A 22,976-nucleotide genomic window follows, 5' to 3' on the forward strand; every position below is an offset into this window, starting at 1 on the left:
GCCTCTCCCTGTCTCTTCCTTTTCCCTCGGTCTCCTTTCACGGAGCCCAAATCAATTCTCTCATCTCCAATTAACACCCTTTCACCTTCCCTGGCTTGTCTTCCTTCAGCAGCCTCCCTGCTTTGTGCTTGGAGCTCTCTCTGATGCGGTGGCGTGGTCAGGTCGGGGGCGGGGAGGGAGACACGGGTGGTTGAGTATGATGGGAGGGGGCAGCAGGGTGCGGATGGGCTGCACGGCCTCCGCCTCGTTCCGGAGCGCCCTCTGCAGGGAGCGCCCGTCCCGCCCGGCCGCCAGGGGGTGCGCTCCCGGCCGCCAGGGGGTGCGCTCCCGGCCCGCCCGCCCGCCAGAGGGTGCGCGCACGCACGCTCGGCCACTTCCGGCGACGTGCTCGGACGCGGACTCGTGGCTGATGGCGGAGGCCGACGGCGACCTGGACCTGGAGAATGATGAGGCGGAGCGGCCGGCGGAGAAGCCGCGCAAACACGACAGCGGCGCCGCCGACCTGGAGCGGGTGACCGACTACGCCGAGGAGAAGGAGATCCTCAGCTCGGACCTGGAGACGGTGAGGCCCCGGCCCCGGGGGGGGGGGGGGGGGGGATGGAACCCCGTGGGCCTCAGCGCCCCCTCCTCCATCTCCCTCCCTCACCCGCCTCCGTCGCCCCCGCCCCACTCCAACTCCTCTCCCCCAGCCCCTCCCCTCCCCTTGCCCTCGACCCCCCCCGCCCCTCGCCCTCACCTTGTTGCCCCTCCCTTACCCCCCTCAATGCCCCCCTCCCCCCATAGCCCCCCCACCCCCTCATAGCCCCCCTCCCCCCATAGCCCCCCCAACCCCCATAGCCCCCCTCCCCCCATAGCCCCCCCCAAAGCCCCCCTCCCCCCAAAGCCCCCCTCCCCCCATAGCCCCCCACCCCCCCATAGCCCCCCTCCCCCACCCCAATAGCTTCCCCCCACCCCCACCCCCCCCATAACTTCCCTCCCTCACATCTCCCCAGCCCCTGTCTCCATCTCCTCGTCCCAATCTCCTCCATCGACATTCCCCCCCTCCAGTCCCTCCCTCCCTCCCTTGTCTAAACCCTTGCCTCACTGCACCTTCTGCTTCAAGCGCCCGTCTCCTCCCTCTGCTTTCCCTTTCCCTGCCCTCACCACCCTGACTCTTCCCACCCCCCCCCCAACATTCCTCACTCCCTGCCTCTTCCCTCCTGAATCTTGCTATGTGGCTCACAGGTGCTGTCCAGGACCAAGGTATGACTGGATGGAGGTGGAAGGAAGGCCAGTACACACAGGGATACCAGCCTGGGTATGAATGGGGATTGTGTTCCCATTACCTTTAGGGAATGGAGGGCAAGTTTCACAGGCCAGCCAGGTCTTTCAGGCTGAGTGATGCAGAACCTGTTCTATAGATAGTCTTAGCAAATTGTAAATTAAGAAATGAGAGGTGATTTAAAAAAAAATCTTAATAATTTAACTAACTTGGCCACTTCAGGATCAAAGATGACTTATTTAGTGCTGCTTGTTCTCTGGTACTGATTACACCCTTTCTGGACCTTACGATGCTTCTGCAGTGATCAGGACAGGCTAATGAATAGTTTGTGAGTTTACAAAGGGTTTCTGCACATTTCTGATAATTCAACTCAGAAATTCTCAATGCCGTGCTGAATATTTCTCCTATATTTTGAGGAACCATAGACAAGAGGTTGCAGACTCAATGGGAAGGTTTCATTTTTCAAGAAGACCAAATTCGGAATGAGGAGAAGGTGGGTTTATATTCTAGCGACAAGTTGGCCTCATCTGGCTGAATAGTGGAACAGGCTTGAATTGTTGAGTAATGCGATTGATCTGAAATAAGGTGGGGTGCATGTTGGCTGGGATATCAGTTGGGATTGGGTTTATGTTGTAACAGTGATTATAAGCTGTGATCTACTCTTCTTCTGCCAGGCAATGTCCGTCATTGGAGATAGGAGATCCCGGGAACAGAAAGCCAAACAAGAAAGGTTGGAATCTTCACTTGCATGATCTGTAAATAACTTGAGATGTAGGAGCAGAAATTATGAGCTGATCCGTATTCCCACTCAGTTTCACTGCCCAGCCTCACAATATTATGTCCTTCATCTCTTATCTCTCTCTTTCTCATCGTTGCTTGCTGCTTCCTGTTCTCGGGTAGCTTCAGATCCAAGAACCTTGATTCATTATCTTTACCAAGGTCAGTATAGGCTCGTGCAGTTCGATCCACGTGACCTGCAGTCATGCCTCTTGGAGTACGCATACTCATCCGAGTCTGTACAGTCCCTCCAACTCGCTGTCAGTGAAACACCAGCTTATTTTGGGATCACATCAATATGCACTTCAACACTATTTACAAATCGCTGGCCCCCTCTCAGCCCATCCATGTGGCAACCTCCCTGTCCTCATGACCAGTGCTCTAATTCCTTCCCAACCCAGTCCAGTTCCATTTCTCCCATTGCTCTGGCTGCAACTCGACAGGTAAAAGCTCACCACTCCAGGAAAGATTTTTGAGCTCATGAAGAAAGGGCAGTGATTGCTTTCTCTTTGACCTGCAGGGAGAAGGAGCTTGCAAAAGTAATCATCAAGAAGGAAGATGTCGAACTCATAGTAAGTCGTGCATTAATTTGTTCAGTGTGCTCTGAACTCCCCCACGTCAGACTGAGCTTGTTTTTTTTCCACCAATTATTTTCTCTGGAGATGTTGCATGGAGGTTCCTGTTTGGACAGATGGTACTCTGTGCTCCAGTCAGAACCAAACAGCTGGACAACCACATCTGGAAGATAGGAATTGGACATTAGAATGAAGGCTGAGATCCGTTGTTGGATTATGCCTTGTGAGTGTGCAAAGGGGGATTCACAATGTACATTCAGGATAGAGATTGTGGTGTGAGCTACATTGGAGGCAGTGTATTTGATCTCACTGAACCCTGGCTGCTGGGAGACTGCACCACATGTGAGTTGTAAATTTAAATGTAGACATACAGCGTGGTAACGGGCCATTTCAGCCCGTGCGCACAATTAACCCCCGGTAAGTTTCGAAGGGTGGGAGAAAAGGAGAGTCCCCAGGGAAAACCCACATAGGCACGGGGAGAATATATAATCTTACAGACGGCACCAGATTTGAACTGTCCTGTACAGTTGTCTACTTTGCTTTTCTCAATGGTTGGGGGGGGGTGGGGCGGAAATGGGGTGTTCTTCCCATTTCCTGGTACCCAGCACCAATCTGTTGCAACCCCTTGTGGCCAATGCCAAGCTTGGGTGCTGCCATCTTTGGTACAGACCCTGTGTCTGCAGAATTTTAATTAAAAGAGCATTTGGCTCCTTTAACAGGCTATTTAAACCTGTATGGAATTGCTAGCATGGAATCTCTGCTCCCAGATCCATTACAGTGGCTGCTCTGCCATTTTTTAATATACACCTGAGACGCCACTTTCAAGCAACTAGGCACCCATACTAAAAGGTCTCTGCCTTCTACAATGCTCTCCAGCACTCCACCCCTCACTGTGCAAGTCCTGCCCTGGTTCAACGTATGCAAAATGCAACATTTCAGACGTCAGAGTTAAATTCCGTACGCCCACCTTCCCTACTGACATTGTACAGACAATATTGTTGATGTCGTCCTCTGGTTTCACACAGCCTTTCATTACAGCTCCCTCCAGCCTCAATAGGTTCTGATGACTTGTCTCCCTGATCTGTCCTGTTCCATCGTGGGCAGCTGTGCCTTTAGACGTCTTGGTTCCCGTACGAGTGCTCCTCTCTGTAAAATGGAGTGATTTGGAAGAGCTTTGGACCATCAGGGTGCAGAGGAGATTTACTAGGATGTTGTCTGGATGAGGTTAGCAGAGCGAGGACGTTTTGGAGCCAAGAAGGATGAGAGATGACTTCTGGGATAGATTTTTTTCACACAGAAAGTTGTGGGTGCCTAACTCCCTTGCCAGGGATGGTGGTGGAGGCTGGAACATTTAGGGGCATTTAAAAGACTCTGAGGCACATGGATGAAAGAAAAATAGAGGGTTAAATTTATTCTTAAGTTAAAGCTACTGTATAAATGTGAAGCTCAACACTTGGAATATTAATTTAGTATTCACCCACTCTCTTGCTAAAATGTTTGCCTACTGAATGCTAAAGGTTTCCTGGACCGTTGAGATTTCCACAGCGGGTAATGCCCCTGCCATGATTGTTAAAATTATCCCTTCAATCTTCCCGTTGCAGACCAAAGAGGATGGCATGGAAACCTCCTGCTTGGGTATGGGTGTGGTTTTCATGAGCTTGCATTTAGGAGATCCAAAGATGCAATTTTTAGATGTATTGAAGAACAAAATTTGTGCTTGAGTAAGGCAAGTGATTTTGAGGACTCAAGTCTGCCTTTAATAAAGATAGATATACAGTTCCACAGCATGAATACACTGCGGCTCAGCTGTCCATGCCAGTCAAGCTTGTTCCATTTGCCTGTGTCCGGTCCTATCCCTCAACCTTTCCCATCTGCCAACGTGTCCAAATATCTTTTAAATATTGAAGGAGTAAAACATGAAAGTCGGCAGACACTGTGATTGAAGTAAAAACACGATAGACAATAGGAGCTGGAGTAGGCCCTTCGGCCCGTCGAGCCAGCACCGCCATTTTACAGATCATGGCTGATTACTACCATCAGTACCCCTTTACAGCCTTATCCCCATAACCCTTAACTCCTTTGCCCACTAGAGTCTTATCTAACTCTCTTTTGTTGAAGGAACTCCGCAGGTCAGTGCATAACCAACATTTCAGGCCTGAGCCCTTCATTGAGGTACGGAAAAATCTACTCAGGCGCCTGAGCTGAGGAACTCATGCTTCTCAGTGCAGTTGCTCACCCACTCCTCCCCCCCCCCCGTGATCTGTCGTACCTTGATGAAGGACTCAAGTGTGAAATGTTTGTCATGTGTTCTGTTCAACCTCCTGAGTTTCTCCAGCCTTCCTTCTTCGTTAGCTCATTCTATATACCCACCTCATTCTGTGTGAAAAAGGGGCCCCCTCTGGTTCCCTTGAATGTTACTTTAGGGGTGCACTGTTGAGCTGAGGACCTGAATATGGCCTCTCGAGGATGCTGAGATTCCTTGCAAGGCCAAAGCCAAGTGGTGGCTTGGCAGCACTCCCAGACTGGTTCTGGATCGCATTGCTGGCTGAGGAACATTGCAGCTGCCGAGATCACCACTACCCGGTATTCAGCAGTGCTCCTTAGAGTATTGATTTGAACAGTGTTATTCTGAAGTAATGAAGCACAAGACAAAGTTGGAATTTCTTGCCATTTTTCTCACAGATGAACGAGATGGAAATCTCTCGGACTGCAGCTGAGCGTAGCTTGCGGGAGCATCTGGGAAATGTTGTGGAGGCCTTGATTGCTCTCACGGACTGAGGTCACGAGTGTCGTCTGCAACACCTTGGACAAGTTCGGGAGCGTGCGTGGGGATTGAACAGACTGGGGTACAATGTGAGTGAACGGGGTGGGACCTCGGAACAGGTCCATCAGTTTTAACATGAGAAGACTGGGAGGGCCCCAGTCAGGTGGTGCTTGGTACAGGTCGACCCAGTGCTGAATCCTGAAGATGGACATCAACTTCCACATGGAAAAGATTAAAAACACTCAAAACTTGAACCAATAAATTACAAATCACTTTGAGGCATGACTTGCTGTTTTGGTCTTTCACTGTAGGCCCTTTGAAATTGCCATGTAAAGTGGGGTTATCCAAGCAATTTGCTCAGTTGATGATCTAGGTACATGGCTATTTGAAAGGGTCCAACTGGGTCCCAGACATACCTTGTCCTCTGGTGAATTGAAAGGGGAAATGACAGACCTGGTTACTCAGGTGATGTCAATGCTTGTTCACTTGTGACACATGGAAACCCCTGGCTGGCTCAAGGATGCTATCACGGACGTGGAGCTGCCGCAATCAGTGGGGGGGTGGTGCTGCCATGACGTGCTGCTCCAGTTTGCAGCGACGGTTCAATGTGGGAGCAATGGCTGTCTTCCTTACTGCTGGAACCAGCAGCATGGGGGATTATGGATAATAAAGACGACCATTGGTTCCACATTGCATGTCGAGCCGTCGCCACAAACCAGAGTGGCACTTCACAGGAGCCGGGGTGGGGGGGAGGGGTGTTTAGGATAACTTTAAACAGGGATTCCCAGTGGGGCTGCCTGTCACTGTGTGACGTGTCACTCATCATGTCATCACAGGGGTGGGATCTCCCCTTGAATTGCCAGGTGAGTGATTTGAGAGGTCGGTTAGGCTGCTATTTGAAAGGCTCACCCTGCCCACATGACCCAGGTCCAAGGAGTGCTGCAATTTGAAAGTGTCTGCTGTGGAGAAATGGTTCTGAGTTGACATTGTGGGGAACGGCTCCTCCCCCTCCACCATCAGACAACAACAAACTTAATCAGGGACTCACTTTATTGATATTTTTCTTCTCTATTGCACAGTCTGTTTCCATCTATTTATTTGCATATACAGTATACGTTGAATACAGTTTTTTTGCATTGCCAATAAGTGGTCATTCTGCCTTGTCCACAGGAACAAGAATCTCAGGGTTGTGTATGATGTCATGTATTTATTCTGACAATAAACCTCAGCACTGTGCTTGAATTGCACATAGCATCTGATGCACTAGTGCCTTGCATGAGGACGAATGAAGGCAACAGACCTCTGCAAGTTCCCCTCCAAATCACCCACCACCCTGGCTTAGAAATTCATTGCTGCTCCTTCAACATCACTCAGTCCAAAGCTTGGAGCTTCTTTTCACGACAGTGCAACAAATTTGTCTTCACCAGAGGAACAGCAGAGGTTCAAGAAGGTTTTCTCAGCTAGCGCTAACAACAGCTCAAGGGCGAAAAGTATCAGTCCTGGCAGTGACTAACATTCAGTAATGTTTTCAAACTGCTGGCCTGCTATTCTGGTCGTTAGAATCACAATCTATTGTCATGAACAGGTCATGAAGTTCGGTGTTTTGTGCCAGCACCATGGTGAAAACATTGATATAAACCACCTAACAACAATCAAAAATAGTGCACGAAAAAGGCAAAGTGGTTCATTGATCATTCAGGAATCTGGTGGCGGAGGGGAAGAAGCTGTCCTTGTGCGGCTAAGTGCTTGTCTTTAGGCTCCTGGACCTTTTTCCCTGATGGTAGCAGAGTGGAGTGCCTGGCCTGGGTGGTGGGGGTCTTTGAGGATAGAGGCTGCTTTCTTAAGACACCACATCTTGTAGATGATGGAGTAAAGTCTGGTGCCCGTGATGCGTGATGTCACAGGCCGAGTTAACAACCCTCTAGAGTTTATTGGCCTGAGAGTTGGCACCAGCCAGGATGCTCTCCACGGTACACCTGTAGAAGTTTTTGAGTCTTCAGTCACATTCTCAATAATCTCAGACTCTTCACAAAGTATAGCTGCTGGCAAGTCTTCTTCATGGTTACATTAATGTGGAGGCTTCAGGTCAAATCCTAGGAGATATTGACACCCTCTCCACTGCTGAGGACTGGCTCATCTTCTCCTGAGTTCCTCCTGAAGTCCACAATCATCTTGGTTTTGCTAATTTTGAAGTGTGACACTACTCAATGAGCTGATCTTTCTCCCTCCTGAACACTTCCTTGTTGGTGTTTGCGATTCTGCCAACAACTGTCATTGGTAGCTTTGTAAATAGCACTGGAATTGTGCCTGACTACACAGTCATGGGTGTAGAGTGAATGGAGCAGAGGGGAACACCTGTGTGTATTGTCAGTGAGGAGAAGACATTGCTTCCTGATGAGGAAATCAAGGATCCAGTTGCTTTGGGCCTTCTTAACCAGCACTGAGGGAATCGTGTTGAAGGCTGGGCTGTAGTCAACGAAGAGCAGCCGAATGTATGAGTTGCTGTTTTCTGGATGATCCAGGATTGAGTGGAGAGCAATGATATGCATCTGCTGTGGAGTCAGTGAGAGGTTTAATTCTGATGTGTGATGAACAACAACAGCTTCTCACAGGCTTGGCAGGTCTCGTACTTGTTTCCAGGCTTTGGGGCGGACAAAGCAGATGGATTTCAGGTACATCTCCGCCCTGTGTCAGGGCAGTGGCTGAGGGTTTAGTGTTCAGTGCACTGTCTATTTTCATCCATTAAGACGATTTAAGGAGGGATTTGTGGATAATCGCTGTATTAATGCTGGTTTGACATTCCAGCGGAAAGATCAGTCTGCAGGCATCACACAAAACAGGCAAGACTGTCTCATGGAGAGTTGGGTACTCCTGCTGCATTCAAGACAAGACCGAGTGATTCCTGCTGTTGGCCCCTCTCTGAAGCATGGTGTTGGGAATCCCGAGGCTGTGTGACCCAAGACAAGGGAACCAAGGACTTGCCCAGGCTGCATTGGACCTGTGGGTGCCGTGACGCCATTACGGCAGTGGAGCTATGTGTGAGCGCAGTTTCCGAGCCCAGGTACGAATGTTAGGCTAAAGGAAGTGAATCACGAATGTGAGAATAAGAGGGAAGGGCAGGTGAGAGGAGAAGCCGAGCCTCGGTAGAGGAGGATTGGAGTAAGATATGAGCAGGTGAACGAACAGCATCCTGCAGTGCAACTGTAATCCCACAGCTTCAGTGGCATCCCACTGTGAAATGTGGAAAGGGTTGAAATTCTGTCAGAGATCTTCAGATTCACTCAAGGAATTTTTAGCCTACAAACCAGACCAGAGCCAGGGGTGGCAGAAGGTCCCAGGTCCCACCAACATCACTTAATCTCTTGGGACCCCAGGCACCAGACCTTGATATTTAAACACCTTTTGTAAGCAGTCAGCACCTTCAGGAACGGTGCTCCGGGGTGGTTCACCCCCTCAGGGCCGGTACCCCTGGGAGAGTCACCCCTTCAGGGACAGTACCCCGGGGAGGGTCACCCCCTCAGGGTCGGTACCCCCGGAAGGGTCACCCCCTCAGGGATGGTGCCCAGGGAGGGTCACCTCCTCAGGATCGTTACCCCCAGGAGTGTTACCTCCTCAGGGTTGATACCCAGGCAGACTTCCCCCTTCAGGGACGGTACACCGGGGAGGGTATCCTCCTCAGGGTCTATACCCGGGCGAGAGTTCCCCCTTCAGGGACGGTACCCAGGGGAGGGTCACCCCCTCAAGGTCTGTACCCCGGGTAGTCATCCCCTCAGGGACTGTACCCAGGGGAGGGTCACCCCTTCATGGACAATCCAAGGGAGAATCTGATCTCTTCAGGGGGAGAGAAAATAAGTGATGGAGTTTGAAGGCTGTCACAATCCTCGTTTAGTAACTGGAGTGGAATTACATTAATCCAGATAAATCGCTGCCCTCCGGGTGCCTTATGCCCGATAAATTTACCCACTTTCTGTGGGGGGGAGGGGTTGGAGGTGTGAAAGGGGCTGACTGGAAGGACAGAGCCAGTTCCTCTTGGGTATTGCTGTTGGATTTCCCAGGCCTTCAGTCCTGGAGCCCGAAGGTTTGGTATGGAGTTACAGTTCATGTTCAACCTGACCTGTGCCCTGGGTGTGTGATGGGGCAGTGCAGAGGGAGTTTCCTCTGGATCTCCCCTGTGCCCTGGAAACGTGTCGGGATGGCGCATGTGTTAGGATGGACGGGACACTGGGAAGCCCGGGCTGCCTCTCGTTGGATCAGCAGGTGGGGGTGGGGGGGGGGGGGTGCTGTCTTGTGAAGACTGTGGCTGACTTCCAGTTACCACGGCTCCATCAGCTGCCTTGCCTTCTCTTCCCCGGCCAGATCTGCTGCTGCTGTGGCCCGGCACCTTGCTCCCTCTGCTGCTCGTTCCTCCCAGGGATTAAAGTGTCGTCCGGGACCCGGCTGATGTACACGTTCTATCACATCGTCAGCTCCACCGGCTGCTGCCTGCTGATGTCCCGAACTGTCGCAGAATCAGTGCGGGAGAGAGTGAGTACTCCCACTGACCATTCCCCTGGTCAACCAGCTTCACTCCCTGACTCCTTCCTGTTAGTCCAGAACCAACCCCTCCAGGATCTAGGTGCTATGCAATGGTAGGCTGTTACGGTGGTTTAAGCCAAGTCAAGTTCATGGCCATCTGATTGTCGGGTTGTACTTGTACAGTGTTCTCTGGTCCTCGATGCAAAACACGCAGACACACACCCAGGCATAACACACACAGAGACGAACAATACTCATGCAGGACAAGTATTTAAATAAATATTGCTTCGTGAATATGAGAGTCTCGGAGGGTCAGTGTGAGCAGATCCTTGGGTCGTTCAGCATCTCACTGCCCTGGGAAGAAGCTGTTCCTCAGCCTGGTGGTGCTGGCTCGGATCCTCCTGGATCTCTTCCCCGACGGGAGCAGGAGAAAGATGCTGTGTGCAAGGTGGAAGGGGGTCCTCCATGATTTTGCTCGCCCTCTTCAGACAACGATCCCAGTGGAGGTTGGGGTGGGGGAGGAGGAGAGACCCCAGTGGTCCTCTCTGCCACTCTAATGGTCCCGTGGATTGACCTCTGATCCATTTCCCTGCAGGAGCCCCGTCCCGCACTGGGATGCAGCCGGCCAGGACGCTCTCGGTAGCGCTCCTGTAGAAGGTTGTGGCCGGTCGCCTGGCCCACTTCAGTCTCCTCAGGAGGTGCAGTCGCTGTTGTGCCTTCCTGACAAGTGAGGAGATGTTGAGTGTCCACGGTAGGTCAGTAGTTAAGCGAACTCCAAGGAACTTGGTGTCTCTCCACACTTCACTGCAGAGTTATTGTCGAGTTGGCAAGCCCCTGGCTCACGCAGGTTCGGAATGGGCCACTCCTGCTTCCTGTTGCTCCTGGCCCATCCCCATGTGAAGGAACCTGATTGCTGCCTGGAGTGGCCTGGGGCCAGTCCTCCTCTTCCCCGGAGTCTGCCGATCCTAGGCGCCACCCTTAAAGCCTTGGCGGAGTCGTTGGGCTGGGCGGTTGGACCCGGCGGGGCTGTGCTGCATCTCCGCTCAGGGCTCCCCATGGGTCCACACCAGCGGCCACGCTGACGTGCCAGTGTGAGGACAGACTTTCCCGACCGTGTGCTTTGCTTCCTGTGGTTTAGGTGCCTTTCTTTGGAATCTTGTGCGAGCACTTGCAGCCGGGGTCAGACTGTGACAAGGTGATTGGATATTCAGCGGTGTACAGGGTGTGTTTTGGGACGGCCTGTTTCTACCTGCTCCTCTGTGTGATCCTGGTCAACGTGAAGTCCAGTCGCGATTTCAGGGCTCTGATTCACAATGGGTAATGAGCTCAACATGTCGCTCTGTGCTGCCTTATCCCAGTCCATCCCACACCTGCACCGATTCTCCCTGTGTTTCACAGTGTTTCTCTGGCCCTGTCCCAGTGCCCGCGTTGCTCTGTCCCAGGGGGTCACTGTGTCTGCGTTGCTCGATCCCACGTCTGGCATTGCCCTGTCCCAGTGCCCGTGTTGCTCTGTTCCAGGGGGTCACTGTGTCTGCGTTGCTCGATCCACCGTCTTGCATTGCCCTGTCCCAGTGCCCGTGTTGCTCTGTCCCAGTGGGTTCCAGTGTCAACGTTGCTCGATCTCACGTCTTGCTTTGCCCTGTCCCAGTGCCCGCGTTGCTCTGTCCCAGGGGGTCACTGTGTCTGAGTTGCTCGATCTCACGTCTTGCATTGCCCTGTCCCAGTGCCCACGTTGCTCTGTTCCAGGGGGTCACTGTGTCTGCGTTGCTCGATCCCACGTCTGGCATTGCCCTGTCCCAGTGCCCGTGTTGCTCTGTTCCAGGGGGTCACTGTGTCTGCGTTGCTCGATCCCACGTCTTGCATTGCCCTGTCCCAGTGCCCGTGTTGCTCTGTTCCAGGGGGTCACTGTGTCTGCGTTGCTCGATCCCACGTCTTGCATTGCCCTGTCCCAGTGCCCGTGTTGCTCTGTTCCAGGGGGTCACTGTGTCTGCGTTGCTCGATCTCACGTCTTGCATTGCCCTGTCCCAGTGCCCGTGTTGCTCTGTTCCAGGGGGTCACTGTGTCTGCGTTGCTCGATCCCACGTCTGGCATTGCCCTGTCCCAGTGCCCGTGTTGCTCTGTCCCAGTGGGTCCCAGTGTCCGTGCTGCTCTCTATCTTTTTGACTCCGCAGGTTTTGGTTTCTGAAGTTCCTGATCCTTGTCGGCATTTCTGCAGCTGCCTTTTTTATTCCAGATGAATCATTTCTCCATGGTGAGCAAAACTGATTCCCTCTCCTCCTCCAAAGGTGACCCTTCCTGTTGGGGACAGAGATATTGCTCCAGCACTCATGGGAATGGTCTCTAACTATAGACCCTGGCTCGGAATCTCATGTCCCCCGTGTTCTAGTGAGGTATCAGGGAGGGGACAAGGAGCAGGAATTGTGCCCACAAAGAATGAGTTAACCTGCCGTTTAGTGGGAGAGTGGAGGGAGAAGTAAGGCCCACTTACTGTGAAAACAACTGAGATCACATGACTGAATAAAACGTTCCCATTTCTTTCTTCATCTACCCCCAACCCCCTCTTGCACTTGTATGTTATACCTTGTGCCATGTGGATCGGTGTCCGTGTGGACCTGTCACCGCGTGGATCTGTGGCCGTGCCCGGTGTGCCCGTGTGGACCTGTGCCCGTGTGGACCTGTGCCCGTGTGGACCTGTGCCCGTGTGGACCTGTGCCCGTGTGGACCTGTGCCCGTGTGGACCTGTGCCCGTGTGGACCTGTGCCCGTGTGGACCTGTGCCCGTGTGGACCTGTGCCCGTGTGGACCTGTGCCCGTGTGGACCTGTGCCCGTGTGGACCTGTGCCCGTGTGGACCTGTGCCCGTGTGGACCTGTGCCCGTGTGGACCTGTGCCCGTGTGGACCTGTGGCTGTGTGGACCCGTCACCACGTGGATCTGTGGCCATGCCCGGTGCCACCGCGTGGATCTGTGGCCGTGTGGACCTGTCACCGCGTGGATCTGTGGCTGTGCCCGGTGTCACCGCGTGGATCTGTGGCCGTGGCCGGTGTCACCGCGCGGATCTGTGGCCATGCCCGATGTCACTGCATGGATCTGTTGCCGTGTGGACCTGTCACCGCGTGGATCTGTGTCCGTGCCCGGTGTCACCACGTGGATCTGTGCCCGTGTGGACCTGTCACCGCGTGGATCTGTGGATGTGCCCGGTGCCACCGCGTGGATCTGTGGCCGTGCCCGGTGTCACTTCGTGGATCTGTGGCCATGTCTGGTGTCACCGCATGGATCTGTGGCTGTGCCCGTGCCCTTTGTTGGCCGGGCAATGCAGTTTGGCGATACGTTGGCCTGACTGGCGCACTGCTGTTCATCCTCATGCAGCTCTCCCTCATCACCGTCTTTGCCCACTTCTGGAACAAGAACTGGTGAGTTCCCTGCACTGGACGTCTGACTGTTCCCCTCCCCGTGACAAGTCCACAGAGGCCAGCAGGATCCTGCACCCCCGGTCTGACTCGGCGGCTGAGTGCTCGCACTCACCAACAACAACCCCCGTTTACGGAGCCCCTTTCATGTGATGAGGGCTCGAGGAGCAAGGAGGAGGTTAGTGACCAGAACTTTGGTCAGTGGGACAGTCGGCCCATGTTGTCCACGACAACCAAGCTGGTCCCTATCCCCCTCAACCTTTCTTATCCATGTACCTGAGGGAGTGAAAGACGAATGTCCGCTGTAAACGCACAGTTGATGCTGGAGAAACTCAGCCGGTCTCTGCACCGTTCTGACCTCGTTCCTCTATGTCTTGCAGCAGAGAACCACCTCCTTTCACCCACTTGCTTGCTTCCTTCTCAAGCCTTCTGTACGTCTCTCCAAATGACCCGAACATTGGAACTGCCCCCCCCTCCCCCTTCTCTGCTTTTACCTGGGGAAAATGAGATTCAGGGATGATGGTTCCAGGGAAGCTGCAGACACATCGCTCAGAATTGAGCAGCAGGCTGGAGTGGGGCGTCTGGCGTCTTCTCCACGACCCATTCGCTTGTGATGCTCGGTGATAAGAACTAGGAGCAGGAGTCAGCCGTTCAGCCCGTCGAGCCTGCTCCACCATTCAATGAGATCACAGCTGATCCGATGATTGGCTCATCTCCACCCACCTGCCTTTTCCCATATCCCTTAATTCCCCTACTATGTAAAAATCTATCCAACCTTGTCTTAAATATATCTGCTGAGGTCACCTCCATTGCTTCAGTGGGCAGCGAATTCCACAGATTTCCCACCCTCTGGCAAAGCAGTTCCTCCTCATCTCTGACTTAAATCTACTCCCCTGGATCTTGAGGCAATGTCCCCTAGTTCTGGGCTCCCCCAGCAATGGGAACAACTTACCCACCTCTATCTGATCTATGCCTTTTATAATTTTATACGTTTCTATAAGATCCCCTCTCATTATTCCAAAATCTGCTACCCTGCATCTCCCCCTTGGACTGTGTGATGGGAACGAGAGAGGTTTCCTTTGTCTGATTCCTGCTGCCCCATCTGGGACTCAGAGGGGGTGACTGAAGGAAGGAATAAGCTTGAGTCAGGGCACTCGCTAGTGGTTGAGATGTTGACGGTCAGTTGTTGCTTCCACTTGGTGTGTGTCCCTTCTGCAGGATGACTGGAGCGGCAGATAGGAAGCTGTGGAGTGTTGCGGTGCTGGCAGTTACTCTCCTGTTCTACACGGTGGCTGTGATGGCATTTTCCCTGATGTTCAAATTCTACACCCACCCAGCAGGCTGTGGCCTCAACAAGGCGCTCCTGATCTTGAACCTCAGCCTCTGCTTCCTGGTGTCAGCGCTGTCCAGCACATCCTACGTTCAACAGAGTACGTTTCTCCAGCATCTTCCTCTGGTCCCAGCCCTCCTCACTGGTGTGACATCGTGCAAGATATTGATGTGATCCTTAAAGGGATCAAGGGTCTGGAGACCCATCGTTTGCAATTGGGGCAACTAGGTTGGAGCTGTTTGTTGGGAGCATCTTGGCAGAAGGCAGGGTCTGAGGAAGGGGAAGGCAGGCTCAGTGAAGGGGAGTGAAGTAGAATGTGTGAGGCTTTGGTGTGTTTGTGTAAGGGCAGGTGTAGACCCATGTGCTGTGTGCATAAATGTCTATATGTGTGTGAAAGGGTTGGGGTGTGTGTGAGGGTGGTGGATTTTTGCCTACTCCTCAAATTCTGATTGCACTTTAGCCCCACACTCCTGATCTACGGCCGCCCAGTTCGGGTGGTGGGGGGGGGGGGGGCGGACGTTCAGTGGATCTCCTTGTGAGGTTGTTGAAACTGGCCGTTCACAGGTCGAGGCGGCTGGCGATCAAGGGGGTGGGGTGACCTGACTGCCTGCCTGTCTTTTGGGGTTACAACCTGGCTTGCCAGGACCATGCAGTGTCCGAGGGGAACAGTGGGTGAGTTCTGGGAAGGTGAGCCTCCCAGACGAGCGTGTGTGTGGTTAATGGTGAAAATCACGTTTTAATTTGGTGTGATACTGTGTAATAAAGGGGTGGTTGTAATTTCTGCTTCTCATGGTGTTGTTGCACATGTTACGGTGGCTTTTGGTTTTAGTTGGAACTCCATCTGAGTTTTGTGTTTGTAATGTTGTAGTTTGAATAAAATTTGTCTGTTTTTATAAAAAAGATGGTGGACTGTGTGGTTCTACTGGTACAGTTTGTGTTTAGGGATCAGTGTTCACTGGTGGATGGGGTCTGTGGGGCTGTATTCTGTGTTTGAGCCCAGGTCTGTGTTTTGCATGTACAGCCCAGGACTGGGGCCTGCGTTTGGGCCCAGGTCTGTGTTTTGAATGCATAGCCAAGGGCAGGGGTCTGGGTTTGGGGCCCAGGTCTGTTATTTCCGTGCAAGACCTGGGACTGGTATTTGTGTCAGGGACTGGTGCTAGGTTCTGCATATTGAGTCTAAGTCTGTGTTCTTCATGCATTGCCCTCGGCTGGGATCCGTGTTTGGGGCCTGGGCCTGCGTTCAGTATGCTGGACCAAGGCTGGGATGTAAAGAATTATGGGAAGGGGGAGGGGTTCTGCTGCAGTAAGTTGTCCAACAAAGATTTAATATGTTAGGCAGTCCACAGCTGCAGAGTATGGTATGACTAGAATGGGATGGAAGTATTAAAACTAGAATGGGACAGGAGGATTAAGTAAGAGATAATAGTGTATCGGAAAGTTGTTGGGTTGTAACTGTGAAGGACAAAAGTAGAAAAAACAATAGGTTTCCAATCGTGAAAAACATGTAAAACTACATGTAGCACCTGTCTAAAGGACGATATAAATTGTAAAAGGATCCTGTTACTTTGAGTGGGGCTCAGTGCAGAGAATGAATTGCATTGTTTACTCTGCCCCTCATTCCTTTGAGCATAATACAATAAAGAAGTGATTGTATGCTCTTTGGTTCTGCTGTTGTTGGTTTTATTACTGTACAGGTTGACTTGAACAGGGAGTCTCTCCTGTGCTGGTCTCAGCCTTTTGTTTCTGGTTACAGAACAGCCTCACAGTGGCCTGTTGCAGCCTTCCATCATCAGCTGCTACGTGATGTACCTGACCTTCTCTGCCCTCTCCAGCCGGCCCCCTGAGACAGGTCAGTACACGGCAAGATCCCAGGGCACGGGATGGGTGGGTGGGTTGTGAGGTTAGAAGACTGCGACGGGACTTGATTCAAACCTGCAAGATCTGGGTGGTGTTGAGGGGGTGGTGGGGAAAAGGATGTTACCTCCTGCAGGAGGGTCTTGAACTCGAGGTCACCCGTGTTCATCCAAGTGGAGGCAAAATGGGTTTTCTCAGGATTCCTGGTCTGTGGAACTTCGTGGGAGCACATAGAAGGCAGAAAACTACAGCACAGTACTGGCCCTTCAGCCCTTGATGTGCCGACCTATATATTCCAACCAAAATAAAACTAAACTTTCCCTTCCCGTAACCCTCAAATTTTCTTCCATCCATGTGCCTGTCTTAAGAGTCTCTTAAATGCCCCTAATGTTTCAGTCTCCACCACGATCCCTGGTAAGGCATTCCAGGCCCCCACAACTCTCTTTGTTTAAAAAAAAACTTAACTCTGATGTCTCCCCTAAACTTCCTTCCCTTTACTTTGTACAGACGTCCTCTGGTGTTGGCTACTCCCGACCTGGGAAACAGGTGCTGGCTGCCCACCTGATCTACACCTCGCCTAATCTTGTAGACCTCTACTGTCTCCTCTCATCCTTCTATGCTCCCAATGTAGGATCCCAATATTCTTAATGTAGAGGGAGGCAGCTCTTTGAGAAGGAAGGGAGGGAAGGGGTGGGTGGAGATCATGTGATTTGCCTGAAAGCAGCAGGATGGAGGGGTTGAGTGGCCTCCTGCTGGCGAGACATAGCCCAGTAATCTGTACCACATTCTCAGGTTCTGCCTCTCCCTCAAAGAGTGCAGGTTAAGGTGAAGGGGAGATTGGGGATAAATAAGATAGAAATAGGAGAATAAGGAAAATGTTGGATGTTGTAGGAATGTTGTCTTATAAAGAGTTGAAAATAAGAAAACAGAAATGGAAAAGGAGGAAAGGTAATGATGGAAAAACGGAAAGAGAAGATAAACAAAATATAAAAGGGCTACGCTGAACTATATGACTTTAAATATTAATGGAATACATAACCAAATTAAAAGGAAGAAACTACTAAATTTAAATGAATAAATGTATTCCATTAGAAAAAATAACATATAGGTTAAGAAATAATATTGAAATATTCGAACAAGTATAGGAGCCTTAGATTAAATACAATAGCGAAAACCTACCGGGGACAAACATTACCTAAGTTGATGGAAGGAGAAGGAAAGAAAAGAATGGACTCAGTAGAATTTCTGGTGTAATTTTGTTGAATGACAACATTGTCTGACTGGCCTAATGCAACCTAGATTGTATACCTAAAATGGATGAGAGGGGGGGGTGGGGGGGTGGCTTGGGAGGAGGGGGGGGGGGAGAAAAAGTCACTGTATATGTGTGAAAAAGAAATAGTGTATATCATGGCTAATGTGATTTATGGTGTGAAAAATAAAAATATAAAATTAAAAAAAAAAGAGTGCAGGCTAAACAGTCACAGCGCCAGCGACTCAGGTTCGAATCCAACGCGGTCTCTTTGGAGTTTCCCCACGCTCTCCCCGTGTCTGCCTGGGCTTTTCCAGGCCTGGAACCATGCAGTATGTCTAAATTAAAATGGGGAGGGAGACGGGGGGTAGGACAGTCAGCTGCTGGTCCATCAGAGGTGCCAGTTTCATGTGGGCGTCCTCACAGTGCAGTAGGTGTCAACCGATTTTCGATGCTTGAGTGAGTTTCCCTCTGGGTGGTGGTCCTGCTGTGGGAAGCGAGTGATGGTTTTTCTCATTCTCTCAGTGGAATATGAGGGGCAGAACATTTCCATCTGTTACCCGAGCGTTGGCGAGGATGGAAAACTGGCAGAGGGCAAGATGATCACGATCATTGGAGCAGCCTTCATGTACTGCTGTGTTCTGTTTGCATGGTAAGTCAGGTCGTGGGGTGTCTGGGCCCTCGCCTCCCTGGATGGCTGGGGATCATGCGAGAGCAGGGCTGAAGGCGAGCGTGCAGGGGGTGCCACGCCGTTCCTCGCCGCTTCTCGGTCCTGCCACCTGTTCTGCCTGACGCTCTCTCCGTTCTCCCCAGCAACGAAGCCTCCTACTTGGCCAAAGTCTTCGGGCCCTCCTGGATGCTGCGTGTTTACAGATACGAGTTCAAGGTCAGTGTCCCTCCCTTTGCCCCCAGCCCCTCCAGGAACCACCTTGCCAACATCCTACTGCCCACTTCCATCAGAATTTATGGGTCACGAAATATGTCGCGTTGTGGCAGGGAAATTGCTAAAAATGCCATTTTTTACAAAAAATAAATCAATTTCAGTCGAAGTCCAGAAATCCGGACCACCCCGGAATCCGGACTTTGCAAAAGCAGTCAGGCAGTTTTAAATGCAGTGGCAACAAGAAACTGTGCTCGTTGGTTTGATTTCTCTTTAAAAGTGCTTGTTTTGATCGGTGAAGGTGCTGCATTTACCTGCTCCTCTCCTCATTCCTCCTTCAATTTGAATGTTAAAAGCACTGCCCGAGAATGCGGACCGACCCAATCCCCGAGCAGTCCGGATTTCAGGACTTGGACAGTAGATTGGCAGCCAGACACAAGCCCGCATTGGCAGGAGGAATTGAAAATGTAGCAAGCGCAATGGAGTCAAATGGTGTAGACACTTCGGGTGCTCAGGAATGTTGCTCAACACAGAATCGGGATCGAAATCCGGAGTTGCCTGAAGGTGACATGGTGGGAAGGAAGGTTAAGAACAAAACGCTGGAGAAGCTCTGCAGGGCCAACCGTGTCCTGTACATTTGCAATGTTCGGGGCTTGAGCACTTCATGAAGAAATGAATAAAATGTCATCAGGCGCACGAACAAAATAGTGGGGGTGGGGTGGGGACAGGGGGAGGAGCAGGTCCCACAGGCAGGAGGTCATAGATGGATAAGGGAGGGAGGGCTCACCTGCAAACAGGGGGAGGGGTGGAGACCTGGAGGAAACGAGGCAGAGGGATGGGGAGGGGGGGAGAAGGCTGACAGAAACCGGAGAAGTTGGCGTTAATGCCGTCAGGTCGGAGAGGGCCCAGACGGAAAATCAGATGTTTTTATAGACATTTTAATTGGACATTCTGCATGGTAACGGGCTATTTCGGCCCACGAGTCCATGCTGCCCAATTACACTCAATTAACCTGGTATGTTCTGAAGGGTGGGAGGAAACCAGAGCCCCCGGGAAAACCCACACAAACTCCTTACAGAGAGCGCGGGATTCGAACCCCAGACCCGATCACTGGCCCTGTCGCTCCTCCAATTCACGGGTGGTCTTGGCTTGAGGTGACACTACAAAAGGCCGTGGACAGACATGTCAGTGTGGGAATGGGGCGCAGAACTGAAATAGTTGGCCACAGGGAGGTCCCTGTCACTGGTGCGGACAAAGTGAAGCGATCTCCCAGCCTGTGCCCAGCCTCTCTGATGTAGAGAAGGCCACAATGGGAGCACAGGAGGCAGCAGATTAATCCAATTTCGAGGCTTGAAGCACAGGTCAGGGTGCAGAATCTAAAAGTTGGGAGGAGATAATACACGACACCTATTCCTCACCTCCACTCCTGATGACGTGGAATATTTGAATTTTTGGATGTTTCTCTCCTCTTCCCCCTTCCCGCTGCTCTGGTTGAATTCCCACACCCCGCCTTCCCATGACTGACTCCTGGCTTCCCACCCTCTCACTCTGAATTCTTCCATTCCAGAAAGCTTCCTGCACTTTCTGCTGCCTCGATGAGGAAGGTGAGTGAATTCTTTTTCTCCCAAAATTCACCCTAATATATTGACTCCCCAGGGTACAGACCCTGAGGGGGTGACTCTCCCAGGATTCATCAGAACATAAGAAACAGGAGCAGGAGTCGGCCATCCAGCCCATCGAGCCTGTTCCGCCATTCAATGAGATCATGGCTGATCTGATGATGGGCTCATCCCCACCTACCTGCCTTTTACCCACATCCCTTAATTCCCCTATTATGTAAAAATCTATCCAACCTTGTCTTAAAAATATTTACTGAGGTCACTTCCACTGCTTCACTGCGGCAAATTCCACAGATTCCCTACCCTCTGGGAAAAGCAGTTCCTCCTCATCTCCGTCCTAAATCTACCCCCTGGATCTTGAGGCTATGTCCCCTAGTTGCGGTCTCTCCTGCCAATAGTTCAGCCCCTGAATGTACTCACTCTTCCTAGGGTACAATCCCTGACAGGACGACTCTCCCCAGGGTACAGATCCTGACAGGACGGATCTCCCCAATGCTAAATCCTTGTACCTGTAAGATGGATTTAATTGGAGGAGTGGTGCTTGGTTTCATGCTGGGGTGGTGGAGGGGATTGTTCCCCAGGTCGACAGGTGGGAGTGAATAAATTTGTTCCCTTATGTCCTTGGTGGGTTGTCCATGGGCTGAGTGAGCAGAGGTCACTCAGGAGGTGGAGACGGCCGGCGGCCAGGCAGTGATCCACAACGAGCGGGAGCATGTCTGCTACAGCTACTCCTCCTTCCACTTTGTCTTCTTCTTGGCCTCGCTTTATGTCATGATGACCCTGACCAACTGGTTCAAGTAAGTGATGTCTCAGAGTCCTCTCCCCATGCAGTGTCAGGGGCTGGGTCACCCTCCGATCAGACCTGGGAAGGGCCAGCACCATTGCTGGTGAGATGGGTTGTACAACAGTCTGCCTGCTGGGCTGAGCCAAAGATTTTACGCATAGTTCCAGGCCCATGTTTAATTGCTGGGCAACTAGTCATCAACTGTCTTGTGGGGAGAGCCACATCTGGCCTCAGCACTTCTCTCCCCAGTACAGTGTTTCTGGGTGCACTGTTTGTCTGAGGTCACTGGAGTGTGTGAGTGTGTTTCTATGCACACATGAGGCCGTTTCTGTGTGTGTTTGTGAGAGAGAGAGAGATCTGAGTTCGGGCACTGTACCGAGGATACCTCAGCTTCCTCAGAGGAGTCAGGGAGCATTCCTGCCTGCTCCTGTACCTGCCTGGATTGTAGCCCCTCTGGATGGGGAGGGCAGTGAGAGAAGGAGCTGCTGTTTCAAAGATCAAACCCCCTACTGGTCAGGGGGTGTGCTGAAGAGAAACGGGCAAAGCCACATTTGATCCCTTGAAGTTAGTTGATCCATCGCCTTGTGGTGTCAGGGACAGGAACTTCCCCCTGCCCACACTGGGAATCCATGACCAACTCATAGGGACAGGGGTCAAGGGAAGGGTGCAGCTGAAGCACAGGCATGGAGTGATGGGCTGAATAGCCTCATTTATTCTGTGGACAATGCACATTAGTGGGGGAAGCAGGGGATGTTGCTGGGTCACAGACCCACACAACTGCGATGCAGGAACCTCAGCTATAGAGGAGCTGAAGCTTCTAGTTGAGTGTCCCTGATCTGCTCAACAATGGGCTTGTCTCAGTGCAACTGTATTATCTCTCTACCCCCCCTCTACCCCCCTCTCTACCCACTCTACCCCCTCCTCTACCCCCCCCACCCCCTCTCTTTAACCCCTCTCCATCCCCTCTCTCTCCCACACTTTTCCTCTCTACCCCATCTCTCTCTCTCCACCGCTTTTTCTGTCTCTCCTTTTTTCTACCCACCTTTCTCTCCCTCTGCCTCTCACACTCCTCTTTCCCCTCTCTCCCTGGCTCCAGCTACGAGTCGGCCACGCTAGAGACGGTCTTTTCCCAGGGGAGTTGGTCTACGTTCTGGGTGAAGTGCTGTTCCTGCTGGCTGTGCCTGTTCTTGTATCTTCTCATCCTTCTGTCTCCCCCGTGCTGCCTGTCCAGTGAGAGGCGCCGTGTGGTTCAAGCAGATTAGCCATCTCCTCTCCCACCACCAGCGACTGAGCAGTCCCCAGTTTGGACCCAGCAACTGGTCTGGGTGGGCAGATTGTGACCAGGTGAGGGGCTGGGGCTAGGGGTGACAATGAGGGGATCACGGTGTCATTGAGGGGGTGAGAGTGTATGAGAGGATGGGGGGGTAAGGTTGAGACTGAATCTGAGGACAAAGGTATAGGGGTGGGTGTATGAGGACAAGGGATAAGTGGGTAAGTGTTGGGGTGAAGGAGAGAGGTTAACGTGACTGTTGGGGTGGGTCAGGGTGAGAGGCGTGTGGGTCACGGGTGTGTGAGGGGGTGTGGGCAAGGAGGTTGAGGTTGTGTGTGTGGGGTTTGGGGGTGTGGGTTGGGTGTGGGGTGAGGAGATGGGGGGTGTATGTGTGGTGTTTGAGGGTAAGGGGGTGAGGGTTGGGGTGTGTGATGGGTGTGAGTGGGGGGGATGTGGGGTGAGGGTAAGGAGGTGGGGGGTGTGTGTGGGGGTGAGGATTAGTGGGTGAGTGTGAGGAGACAGCCCCAACCCTGGCCAGCTGCAGCAATTGCTTGAAGAGCCCTTTGACCTCGGTTGGAGTTACTTGTGGGACCTGTAGGAAACCTCAGATCGCCCCAGGCTGCAGGTGAAGAGGAGAGAGCCCTGTGGTGGCCTGGGGCCGAGAGACACCTCCCATCAGAGACGTGCTTCC

At 52.1% G+C, this 22,976-nt stretch overlaps 2 protein-coding genes across 2 annotated transcripts; both read left to right on the forward strand.

The window, feature by feature from the left end:
• Nucleotides 1-361: 361 nt before the first annotated feature.
• On the forward strand, nucleotides 362-5,655 carry hypk (huntingtin interacting protein K). Its single transcript, XM_069902418.1, has 4 exons — nucleotides 362-562; nucleotides 1,936-1,991; nucleotides 2,559-2,610; nucleotides 5,296-5,655. The coding sequence occupies exons 1-4, from the start codon at nucleotides 410-412 to the stop codon at nucleotides 5,389-5,391; spliced, it is 357 nt and encodes a 118-aa protein (XP_069758519.1). The 5' UTR covers nucleotides 362-409; the 3' UTR covers nucleotides 5,392-5,655.
• Nucleotides 5,656-7,942: 2,287 nt separating this feature from the next.
• On the forward strand, nucleotides 7,943-22,396 carry serinc4 (serine incorporator 4). The gene is made up of 12 exons (XM_069902424.1): nucleotides 7,943-8,438; nucleotides 9,734-9,901; nucleotides 11,031-11,209; nucleotides 12,064-12,143; nucleotides 13,209-13,302; nucleotides 14,518-14,729; nucleotides 16,383-16,478; nucleotides 18,258-18,384; nucleotides 18,546-18,618; nucleotides 20,180-20,216; nucleotides 20,884-21,028; nucleotides 22,112-22,396. Exons 1-12 carry the CDS (start codon nucleotides 8,412-8,414, stop codon nucleotides 22,275-22,277), a joined length of 1,404 nt encoding a protein of 467 aa, XP_069758525.1. The 5' UTR covers nucleotides 7,943-8,411; the 3' UTR covers nucleotides 22,278-22,396.
• Nucleotides 22,397-22,976: the final 580 nt, after the last annotated feature.

The sequence above is a fragment of the Narcine bancroftii genome, chromosome 11, assembly GCF_036971445.1.
Source record: "Narcine bancroftii isolate sNarBan1 chromosome 11, sNarBan1.hap1, whole genome shotgun sequence".
Classification (NCBI taxonomy): Eukaryota; Metazoa; Chordata; class Chondrichthyes; order Torpediniformes; family Narcinidae; genus Narcine; species Narcine bancroftii.